Source organism: Xenopus tropicalis, chromosome 2 (assembly GCF_000004195.4).
Source record: "Xenopus tropicalis strain Nigerian chromosome 2, UCB_Xtro_10.0, whole genome shotgun sequence".
Classification (NCBI taxonomy): Eukaryota; Metazoa; Chordata; class Amphibia; order Anura; family Pipidae; genus Xenopus; species Xenopus tropicalis.
In genome coordinates this window covers 74328293-74340566 of record NC_030678.2, presented here as the reverse complement: position 1 = coordinate 74340566, position 12274 = coordinate 74328293, and the positions used below count along the sequence as shown (strand labels likewise).

Here is a 12274-nt window from a genome sequence, read left to right as displayed (position 1 = left end):
TGCACTGCAATGTTCCTTTCCTTATTGATATCATATGTGCAGGGGATTGTGGGATTTTGAAAATGCAGACTAGAGGCAGGCTAAGGACAGTCGACTACTGTTACATTTTATCTGAGTGCCAAAGTCAGCCAGAATAGAAGGAGAACAGGGGACCAGGCTTAGGTAACTGCTCCAAAATGAAAAAGCTGCATATTTTTTAATTGATGTATATTGCAAAGTTGCTTGAAATTATGTTTACTTTTCAAAAAGCTTAATTTGTCTTTGTGTTGATGTCCCCTTTAATATAAGTTTATGCATATGAGATTTTACAGGATGGGCAAATGCTTAAGAGGGATGAGTGAATCTGTCCCGTTTAGGTTTGATGAAAAATCCTAATTTTTTGATGCACATGGTATAAAATTATATGCACTGCAAAAAAATGCTGCACACAACATTTTTTGATGCGTGTTACATTTTTTTTCATCACGGAAATTTTCACATCCCTTTCGCAAAAGAATTCGTCACTGGCGAAACACAGAAATTCACTGCAAATCCATGCCTGCCGAAAACTTTTGCTCCAAACCTAGGCACACCTTCTCTCTTCCAACAGTGGGCTGGGGCATCCAGCCAAACAGGTTCCTCCCCAATCTGTAACCGGGCTGGATGATGACACAGACAGAGAAACAGGGGAAAGAGTACTCTGATCCCCTACACTTACACAACTTTCTATGACATTATCATTTCAGTATAATTGAATTAAATTATAATGAAAACTCAGTTGCAAATAACCTCTTATACATTATGAGAAGATGGAATCAAATTTTCCAGCTGTATCCCTCCAACACACACAAGCAGATAGAAAAGAGAAAAAGGAATATTTGTTTATTTGCATCATGAAATATATCTGCATAAAGAAACATTCCTGCATTTGAAAATAAACACAGATGTAGAACATCAGAGTTTCCTTCCTCTTTCTCACACAAGCTTCTACATCATTAGCAGCATTAGTGGGTCAAAGTCATCATTCCATGACGCTGCTATTTGTTTTACTCACAATGTGCTAAGCAATATACAGTAAGAGAGGTACATAATATATAAAAAAAAAGATCATATTCTTAGAAATCAGGTGTGACAGACTTTCTTGCTAATTTACTAACTACAATATGTTATTCCCTCTAAAAAGTATACTATTTACATCTATTATAGATTGTGGTCAATTGTATGATTTGAAAAGAATTTGATTACTATTAATAGGTATGGAGGCACGTAAAACTTGCACAGCTGTTCAAATTTATTAAAGGAAGACTATGTTAACTGATGCATTTTGAAAAAAACATGTTTTCCCATGACAGTATGCCTTTAACCAACAGATAGTTTATATCATATAAACTAGCCTATTAATAAAATGTTAACAAACTGGGATATATCAGTAAATATTGCCCTTTTACCTATTTTACCTTGAGACACCATTTTGTGATGGGCAGTGTGCTCCCTCAGGAAATAATGCAGCTATAACTGTCCATATAAAAATATGAATGCCATTTACTGAGATTTTTAAAATAATCCACATTTTTACTGCAACATTGAATACATTTTAATAAATGGAATTAATAAATTGTACTAACATATTAAACCACCTTAGAACTGGCTTCAGTCAATGGCGCAAGTCCGAGGACAAAGATATTTACTGATGTTGTTAGTTATCAATACTAATCTTAAAACAATGAAGCCAATTGATATGTAATTTATAGTACAACATAGAGAAAGACACTGGGGGGGGGGGGTAATAAGTTGTTAAACATCCTCTAGTGACCAAAATCACAACCTTTTTTTCCCAGGTCAGTGTGCCGGCCCTAGGTACTTTCCTGAAGAGCACAGTGCCGCCATTTTTCCCCTGTTCCCTTGCACTGGTTCAAACTTTTTGCATGCACACTACAGTGTTCCAAATAAAGGTCAATACTGTGGCCAGGGTAGTGAAAGAGATACCTGGGACATGGGAAAACCTAGTGCTATCAGCCAAAAAAAAAAAAAAATTGTTGCTATCAGCCAAAAATGCCCATTGATTGTATTAGACTGTTAGACTGTATTAGATTGTATTTGTAATTGTATTTGAATGACAAAAAAATTGTCAGCTAAAAAGTCACTGTAGGAGTGAGAAAAAATGCCCATTGAAGTTGCTCGCATAAGAAAAAAATTGTTGCCCATTAACTTTAATGCATTTTGCTATTTTTTCACAGATTTTCAAATTTTTCGGTGAACTGAAATGGGACAGATTTGCTCATTAGTGATGAGCGAATCTGTTCCGTTTCGCTCCGCTGAAAAATTCATGAATCTTTCAAAAGATCCGCGAAACGGCAAAAAATTTGTGAAACGACGAAAATGTCGTGCGACATTGTTTCGTGAATGGTTAAATGTCGCAGCATGGCACTGAGCCCACGGTCACATTTAACCCTTCCATATCCTAATTAGCACATGCTAATTCGGATTCGGTTTGGTATTTGGCCGAATCCCTTACAATGGATTGGGGAGTTCGTCCGAACCCGAAAAACTGGGTCCGGTAAATCCCTAGTTTAATTAAATACTAATGATGAACTTCTACTTATTCCCTCATGTCTAACAGGCTAACAGGCTGGGGCTTACTAACAGGCTGGTGGCTGGTTGAATCAACTTGCTTTCATTTCAACTAATAAGGGATAAGTATTCTTTACTAACTTTATCAAAACCATTGTGTTTTTTTAACTGTTGGGTTTTATTTATTTTTTTCATAAGTAATTGTTGTTTTTGGAGCTAATTTACAAAGTTTGTGGGATCCATAGGCTTACAGCAGGTTACATTCCCTTGTAATTACCCTCAGCTTGAGGAGGGTGGGGTTTGATTAGTTCACCTTTACAGACTGCATAAATAGAACCACAGGCAGTCCAGTGGAGCTTGCTCTGGTGTTAGGTGCTCTGTAAGTGATTGCTCTTGAAGTGGGGGCTCTGTAAGTGGAGTTATAAACTCAGGGAGTTAAACACTAAGGGAGTTAAAAATAAGGTAAAACAAGGTATTTACTACAAGTCCTTACATCTTTTTTTTGTTTAACTGTTCTTGTAACTGGGAGTATGAGTTGTAGCAACATTGAAGGTCTGACACAGTGCACAGCCTGCCACATGTATGCAGTTGTGGAACAACAGTTCCAAAGTGCATACCTCTGTTGTGGATGTGAGCGAATTGCCACTTTAGAGGCTCGCGTTAGAGTCCTAGAGGAACACGTCGCAACACTGCGTTCAATCAACAATCTTGAGAGGGGTCTCTTGTTAACTGAACAAGAACTAGTGGGGTCAGATAGTAGGGGGGGAGGGGAGCAGCAAAAGGATGATAGGGCAGTAAGCTGGGTGACAGTTAGAAAATCTAGTGTGGGGAAAAGGAAAAGGGAGGCTGCTCCAGGGTTGGCGGTTCTAGGTGAGGCTGATCTCTCTAACAGCCGGGAGACCAGTTTCACTAGTAGTGGTGGGGAGGAGAGCAGAGCTAGGCCTAAACAGATGGTGGTTATAGGGGATTCGATCATTAGGAAAGTGGACAGGGTAATCTGTCGAGTGGATCGCTTCAACCGGACAGTTTGCTGTCTTCCTGGTGCCAGGGTTCGGCATGTGGTTGATCGGGTTGACACATTATTGGGAGGAGCTGGGCATGCCCCGGCTGTCTTGGTACATATCGGTACTAACGACAAAATGAACGGTAGGTGGGGTACTTTAAAGAGTGAGTTCAGGGATCTAGGCTCTAAGATTAGGCAAAGGTCCTCCAATGTAATTTTTTCGGAAATTTTGCCGGTGCCGCGTGCAAGTTTAGGGAGACAGCGGGAGCTTAGGGAGCTAAACGCGTGGCTAAAGTCTTGGTGTAGGAAGGAAGGGTTTGGGTTCCTAGAGCACTGGGCTGACTTTTCCTTGGGGTACAATCTATACAGCCCTGACGGATTGCACCTCAATGGAAGGGGGTCTGCTGTGCTAGGGGAGAGAATGGTTAAGAGGTTGGAGGAGTGTTTAAACTAGACAAGGGGGGGGTGGGTGAGCTAGAATTCCATGGGAAAATTAGTGTAGACGGGGTAGGGGGACTAGCAAAGGGTTGTGGGGGAGGAGTGAGGGGGGCATATAGTTTATCAGATAAGGAGCTTCCGTTACAAGGAAAGCAGTCTCATAATTGCCTTAGCTCTAATTCTCCCTTAGCTAATGTAAACATCAGAGGGAGAAGTAATCATCTCCGCTGCATGCTGGCTAATGCGCGTAGCTTGTCGGGTAAATTAGGGGAGCTGCAAGCTATTGCATGTATTGAAAATTATGATTTAATAGGTATCACTGAGACCTGGTGGGATGATAAATGCGACTGGGCTGCGAATTTAAATGGTTATACACTTTTTAGGAGGGACAGAGAGATTAAAAAGGGTGGAGGGGTTTGTCTTTACGTAAAGTCAGACTTAAAGCCATGTAATAAAGACATTACCAATGAAAACGTTGAATCTCTTTGGGTAGAAATTTCAGTAGGGCTGAAGGTCACAAAGAAAATGATCATTGGTGTATGCTATAAACCACCCCGTATAGATGAGGGGGATGAGGCCCAGCTATTGTTGCAAATGGAGGAGGCTTCAAAACTGGGTCAAGTTGTTGTTATGGGGGACTTTAATTATCCGGACATTGACTGGAGTAATGGGGTGGCTAAGTCAGAAAAAGCTAGTAGGTTTGTAAATATGCTAAATGACAACTTTTTATTTCAGGCGGTTCAAGAACCCACTAGGAATGACGCTATTTTGGACCTGGTGATTTCTAATAATAATGAACTCATCTCTAACATTTGTGTGGGTGAGCATTTGGGGAACAGTGATCACAACATGGTCTCCTTTGAGATAATGCTGCAGAGACAGCGCTATAAGGGAGTAACTAATACGCTTAATTTTAGACGTGCAGACTTTGCCAGTATAAGGGCATCTCTGCAATGTGTCAACTGGGAAAGGCTTTTCATGGGGTTAGACACAGAAGGAAAATGGAACATCTTTAAAACATTGCTTTGTAGGTATATACAACAGTATATCCCCCTTGTAAGCAAGGAGAGGCATCGCAAAGCAAAACCTTTATGGCTGAATAAAAGTGTTATTGTAGAGGTTGGTAAGAAAAAACGTGCTTTTAGGGCATTCAAGTTAGCTGGGACAGCAGAAACTTTCATCAGGTACAAGGAAGCAAATAAAGCATGCAAAAAAGCTATCAAGCAAGCTAAAATAGAAATGGAAAGGGATATTGCTGCTAGGAGTAAAAAGAATCCTAAAATATTTTTTAATTATGTGAATAGTAAAAAAATGAAGCAAGAAGGGGTGGGAACTTTATTATCACGGGGGGGTAAGTTGGTTGATGAGAACGGGGAAAAAGCTGACATTTTGAACTCTTATTTTTCATCTGTCTATACATCTGAGGAGCCAGATAATGAAGGCTTCCCTTGTAATATGCCCAGTTCTAGTAATTTAGCTACTGGCGCATGGGTCACTCGGGAGGAAATTCAAAAGAGACTTGAACATGTAAAGGTAAACAAAGGTCCAGGGCCGGATGGGATTCATCCCAGGGTATTATATGAGCTGAGCGCTGTGATTGCCAAACCTCTTCACTTAATTTTTCAGGATTCATTGAGGTCTGGCATGGTGCCAAGAGACTGGCGGATTGCTAATGTGGTGCCGTTATTTAAAAAGGGATCCCGTTCTCAGCCTGAAAACTATAGGCCTGTTAGTCTGACATCAGTAGTAGGAAAACTTTTGGAAGGGGTAATAAGGGATAGGGTACTTGAATACATTGCAGTTCACAATACTATTAGTTTGTGCCAGCATGGTTTTATGCGTAACAGATCTTGCCAGACTAATTTAGTCACCTTTTATGAGGAGGTGAGCAGGAACCTTGATGCTGGAATGGCAGTTGATGTCATCTACTTGGACTTTGCTAAAGCGTTTGATACAGTACCTCACAGAAGGTTAATGATCAAATTAAGGAATATTGGCCTAGAACATAATATTTGTAATTGGATAGAGAACTGGCTGAAGGATAGAGTACAAAGAGTGGTTGTAAATGGAACATTTTCTAATTGGACCAGTGTGGTTAGTGGAGTACCGCAGGGGTCAGTCCTTGGGCCTTTGCTTTTTAACTTGTTTATTAATGACCTGGAGGTGGGCATAGACAGTACTGTTTCTATTTTTGCTGATGACACTAAATTGTGCAAAACTATAAGTTCCATGCAGGATGCTGCTGCTTTGCAGAGCGATTTGACAAAATTAGATAACTGGGCAGCAAACTGGAAAATGAGGTTCAATGTTGATAAGTGCAAAGTTATGCACTTTGGTAGAAATAATATAAATGCAAACTATCTACTGAATGGTAGTGTGTTGGGGGTTTCCTTAATGGAGAAGGATCTAGGGGTTTTTGTTGATAACAAGTTGTCTAATGCCAGGCAGTGTCATTCTGTGGCTACTAAAGCAAATAAAGTGCTATCTTGTATAAAAAAGGGCATTGACTCAAGGGATGAGAACATAATTTTGCCCCTTTATAGGTCCCTGGTAAGGCCTCACCTTGAGTATGCAGTGCAGTTTTGGGCTCCAGTCCTTAAGAAGGATATTAATGAGCTGGAGAGAGTGCAGAGACGTGCAACTAAACTGGTTAAGGGGATGGAAGATTTAAGCTATGAGGTGAGACTGTCGAGGTTGGGGTTGTTTTCTCTGGAAAAGAGGCGCTTGCGAGGGGACATGATTACTCTGTACAAGTACATTAGAGGGGATTATAGGCAGTTGGGGGATGTTCTTTTTTCCCATAAAAACAATCAACGCACCAGAGGTCACCCCTTTAGATTAGAGGAAAGGAGCTTCCTTTTGAAGCAGCGTAGGTGGTTTTTCACGGTGAGGGCAGTGAGGTTATGGAATGCCCTTCCTAGTGATGTGGTAATGGCAGATTCTGTTAATGCCTTTAAGAGGGGCCTGGATGAGTTCTTGATCAATCAGAATATCCAAGGCTACTGTGATACTAATATCTACAGTTAGTACTAGTGGTTGTATTTATAGTTTATGTATGTGAGTGTATAGATTGGTAGGTGTGGGTTGGGTGTGCTGGGTTTACTTGGATGGGTTGAACTTGATGGACACTGGTCTTTTTTCAACCCTATGTAACTATGTAACTATGTAACTATCTCCCTTTCCTATTTTACACATGCGCTTAAAATCTTTTTATTATGTTTGTACAATAATAATAAACTAAAGACTTAATTATTTCCAGTCATCAGATACAATGCTAGGATAAATCAGTGTTTTGATAGAGTAGTGTGGAACATTGGATAAAATATTTTTGTCCCCAGAGCTTGCTGGAGGACCTTGCCAAAAATAGGGCCACTATAAATAAAAATGGCCTGTGAATGTACCCCTGATCCACCCCAGTCATGACCCATGATAGGGCCAAAACTTCTTCAATACCACAAGGCTTCCCTAGAAAAGATTAAGTATTCTTTCAGTTATGTGTATTTAGCCAATGAACTTTAACACTTTAGGTAAACTGGATATTTGAATTTTTGAATTGGCCCTTATCCTCTAGCCTCTAGAATTTAACTTCAAAGACATTTGGGAATCTTACCATCATGCATATATATACACATATATATCAACAGCAGAGTGTGTCAGCACTAATACGGTTAATAGGGTTTTCACATCAAAGTTAAAAAGTAGAAAAGGAGTTTTTTAGGTGCAAAAGGTGAGGTTTATTGATTCAAACGTTTCAGTCCTGTATTGGGACTTTCCTCAGGGAATACAAGACAGTGTGCAGGCTAGCGTTTTAACTGCGTGTTTTGGCGCCAAAAGGTCATGTCGCTAGGTAACTGTACATAAACACAACAAATTGCGTGATAGGTGAAAGATTGGTGAAAAGAGAGAGGAAAGGGATAAGGAAAAAATAAAATTTTTATTATTATTTATTTTATCATTATTAAGCCCAATCAGCATATCATACCCATACCGCTGCGCACTGAGCCATTCTTTCACCGCTACCTTTGCCAGTCGGACAGGGACACATATAGACATGGACTCACTCTATAGAGGATGGCAGGCTGCGTACAACCTGTTACCTGCTGGCAGTACTCTATAGTAACGTCGCACTCCACAGTAGTTGCGACAACCTCTACTGCTCGGATTGCCTCATTTTCCTCATTAACAGGTGCATATGAGGCGCTCAAATCCCGGACCACTAGGGGTACACCAGTTTTGGTTATAACCAAACCGAAGTACCCAGCCCTATGTCCAAATAGTCTAGAGGCCATCTTTTAGTTGGGGTATGGTCCGCCATTCAGGGTTTCTGCCCAGGGCATTATACACGTCCAAAGTGAGTATAAACCCCCCGCGGGGTAATCGTCGTGCTGGGTCTCTGCCATACTGGCTAACCTTATACGCATAAGGTGACCTAGCGGGCTGGTTGGAGTACTCCTGTTACCCCATACTGTGTTGTATTGTGGAAATAAGTATAGGGATATGCTGGTTATCAGGGCTAATGACAACCAAATACACATATACTTGAATGTAGAAGGACAAGCCATGAGTTCTCAATAGAGAGAAAAAAGAGAAAACATACAAAATGTTTCAATATTATCACATCAGTGTAACAAACCAGGGACAACAATGTATTACAGAGTAACTGTTGCTGAGTAAGTAGAAGTATAGGCTGATAGGGTCATATGAAGCAGCCGAGTGGCAGTGTTTCATTAGTGTTTCCCCTAGGGGTCACACAGTCCAAATTGTGGATACACCTGGATTCTCTTCGAAGGAGAGCCTGGTTCCTATTGCCCCTCTTGAGAGGGGGAGTTGGTAGTCAATTGCCAGGAATTTGAACGTGGGTAGCGGGTGCTTCATTTTAAGAAAGTGTCTTGCTACTGGTTGGTCTGCTTTGCCCTCCTTCAGTGCTTTGCTTACAGCTGAACGATGATTCCCATAGCTTTCTCGTAGAAGGGCCGGTCACTGGGTGTGTTCCTGAAGTGTTCCTTGAGTTTTAACTACCTCTGGAATCTATAGATATCAACCAAGGTGTCAAAGGTATCAGGGATAGTACTGGGTACAAACGAAAGACCCACGAAAGAGAGACCAGATGAGGTGGCCAAAACATAAGAAGGGAAACCACCAAGGGGGAGAAGAATATAATTTTCAATCTGAGCACATTTTGACACAGGGGGAGACATCACTGCTGTCTAAGGGTCTTTCGTATTACTATCCCTGATACCTTCGACACCCTGGTTGATATCTATAGATTCCAGAGGAAATTAAAACTCCAGGAACACTTCAGAAACACACCCAGCGACACACCCGCTTTAGGGCCAAAAGTACCTTTGAACCCCCCAACATCCCAGTGGCTGTGCATACATTCGGCAAAGTCCTTAGTCTTGAAGCTAAATCCACAGCTAATATGGCAAGCATAGGCGGAGGGTGACTTTTTTGTTTGGGGAGGCTAAAGATGGCCCATACACAGACTGACCTACAGCTAATGTGAGACTTAGTGGATTCGCTGCTGGTGTAAAAAATTAACCTCCCAACTACCTCTTGCCGTTCCCACTGACTTCCAGGGGTACTGTACAAAAGTGCGGGGGGTGCTATTTTTTACCCTAAAATGTTTAGGATGTAAAAGTATTCATACGTGCACTTCTGTGAGGGGATCTGCAAACATTTGTGATCAGTTAGCTTCAAGGGCTAGTTCGCATTCGAATTCACTTTTATTTTTAATGGTTTTTCAGTTATTTAGCTTTTTGTTCAGCAGCTCTCCATTTGGTATTTCAGCAGCTATCTGGTTGCTAGGGTCTTATTTACCCTAGCAACCAGGTAGTGGTTTAAACAAGAGATGGGAATATGAATAGTTAAGGGGCCTACTTGGAAAAATAAGTAATACAAAATTATAATAATAATAAAATTGTAGCCTCACAGAGCAATATTTTTGGCCCCCATTTGAAATCTGGAAAGAGGCAGAACAGAGGCAAATTATTCAAAAAAATTAATTAGGAAGACCAATTGGAAAGTTGCTAGGAATAGGCCATTTCATAACATACTAAAGGTTAACTTAAACTTAGATGTGTTTATGTTAGTTTTATAGCAAGAAAGGCAGTGGATACTCCCCATTATATACAGTGAGACGCAGTCTGTATTTACAAACCCAGCACATTATATACAGTGAGAAGCAGTGGGTACTGATGGCAGATATTCAGGCCCTGGCACTATAACACTGGCACTGATACACAACATTGGCTCCACTGTAACTTACTATAAATGAACAAAACAATGACAAAAAAAAATAGTAAGTGCAAAAAACAACAACAAATATACAAACACACAATGAGCTTTTTCAGAGGGAAAGAGTTAACTTACCCTCCATCTGTTAGGGTAGGGGATAGATTATAAATTATTATAGATGTCAGGTCAGGCAAAAAACAATTTAATGTCAGCTAGTGATTCTTTAGAACTGTATAGTACCTGTGTATAGTACCTGTGAGATGAAATCTGCAGCAAAAGTTTAGAGTTGGTTCTTAGGTAAAGTTACAGCTGCAGATTCTTCTGCAGATTCTTTTTGCAAAATCTCCCGATCCCTGTGTGCATCTGTGCTCTGATTGGTCAATTTTACTGTCTGTCAAGAAAGCTGTGCTCTGATTGGAGAATCCACAAGAAGAAAGATCCAATCGGAGCACAGCAAAACGGGCTTGCAAGAACAGCTTTCCAGGACAGTGCAGAAACGGAGTAAGGTAAGTAAGGTAAGTTTTTTTTTTTTTTTTAATGTGCCAAGCAGGTTTGGGGAGGCTTAGCCTCCCCTAGCCTTATGGAAAATCCACCTATGACGGCAAGGTCCTATCCCAATCTCTCCATGGCTGATGGCCAAGCGATTAAGACCCTAAAAGGGGACAATAACCTGGTCATTAGACCTGCGGACAATTGGGGTTCAATCGTACTACTTGACTACACCTACTATAGGGCCGAATTACTGGGACAATTACTTGACACAGAAACATACAGACCTCTCCCTAGGGACCCTACCTACAAATTCAGAAAAGAATTAGATTCACTTCTATACTCAGCTCTTAATGCGGGTTGGCTGGATGAGGACATGGTACAATATATGAGCATGGGGCACCCACGCATACCCATTATCTATACCTTACCAAAAATCCATAAATCCCTGTCGGCACCCCCAGGTAGACCCATCATCTCTGCAGTAGGCTCACTATACCAACCTGTCTCTACCTATATTGACTCTTTTCTGCAACTGCTTGTAAAATCTATGCAATACTATACACGTGACACCACACACTTTATACAGAAGCTTAGGAAACTTAGAGATGTCCCCAGTAATAGCCTCCTGGCCACTGGATGTCAGAAGCTTGTACACAGTCATAGCCCACGACCAGGGGATCTGGGCGACCTGTAGGACACTGACTATTAATCCACCTAACAAGACACCAATTGAATTCCTCATTCAACTGTTAGAACTTACCTTGACTAGGAATTATTTCCATTTTGAAAACTCTTACTCACCGCAATGGGCAGTGCGCTGGCACCATCCTATGCCAATCTCTATATGCTCAACTTCAAGACAGAGCACATCCTCATACTGGGTAAATCCATCCTCACCTATTTCCACTACATTGATTACCTCTTTATGATCTGGACCAGTGGGGAAGAGAGCATTCTCATGTTCCATCAAGACCTGAATGCTCTAGATATCCCTATAACCCTTGACCTTAACATCTTCAAATCCGGCTCAGGACTTGGTACCAGACTAGTTAGGAAACCCACAGACCGCAATTCCATACTGCACGCTTCTAGTCACCATCCACCAGCCACCATCAGGGGTATTCCCTTTTCCCAATTTCTACGGGTTATCAGAAAATAGCTCACCAGACACAGCAAAAACACAATTAGGGGAAATGTACAGAAGATTCCTCGAATGGGGCTATACAGATACCTAACTACACCAACAGTTACAAAGGGCACTCCAACACACACAGGAGGAACTTATTCAAGAGGAAAAATCTGACAAAAACCAAACTATTCCCTTTATTTTAGCTCTACATCATTACCTCTGTCCAAGAACATTCAGATGGATTGGCCGATGATCTGACAGGATGAAGCCTTATCTCTGCATCTCTCTAAAAAAACACTGATTGGTTACAAGAGAAATAGTAGCCTAAGGGACTTACTAGTCATAACTGACTTTAAATGACTCCCTAAGACCCAGAAGGACTGGCTATCTGCGCACAAGAAATTAGGCTGCTATAAATGCCCGAT

At 41.0% G+C, this 12274-nt stretch overlaps 1 protein-coding gene across 1 annotated transcript in view; it reads right to left on the bottom strand.

Moving 5' to 3' along the window:
* The window catches only part of il20 (interleukin 20), an 88050-nt gene extending 76548 nt beyond the window's left edge, over positions 1-11502 (bottom strand). Inside the window, exons 1-2 of the mRNA XM_012955878.3 lie at positions 11481-11502; positions 8089-8207 (exon numbers count right to left, since the gene is read on the bottom strand). Coding sequence (XP_012811332.1) covers positions 8089-8207; positions 11481-11502 — 141 coding nt within the window. The remainder of the gene's footprint in view (positions 1-8088; positions 8208-11480) is intronic.
* Between the last annotated feature and the right edge of the window lie 772 nt (positions 11503-12274).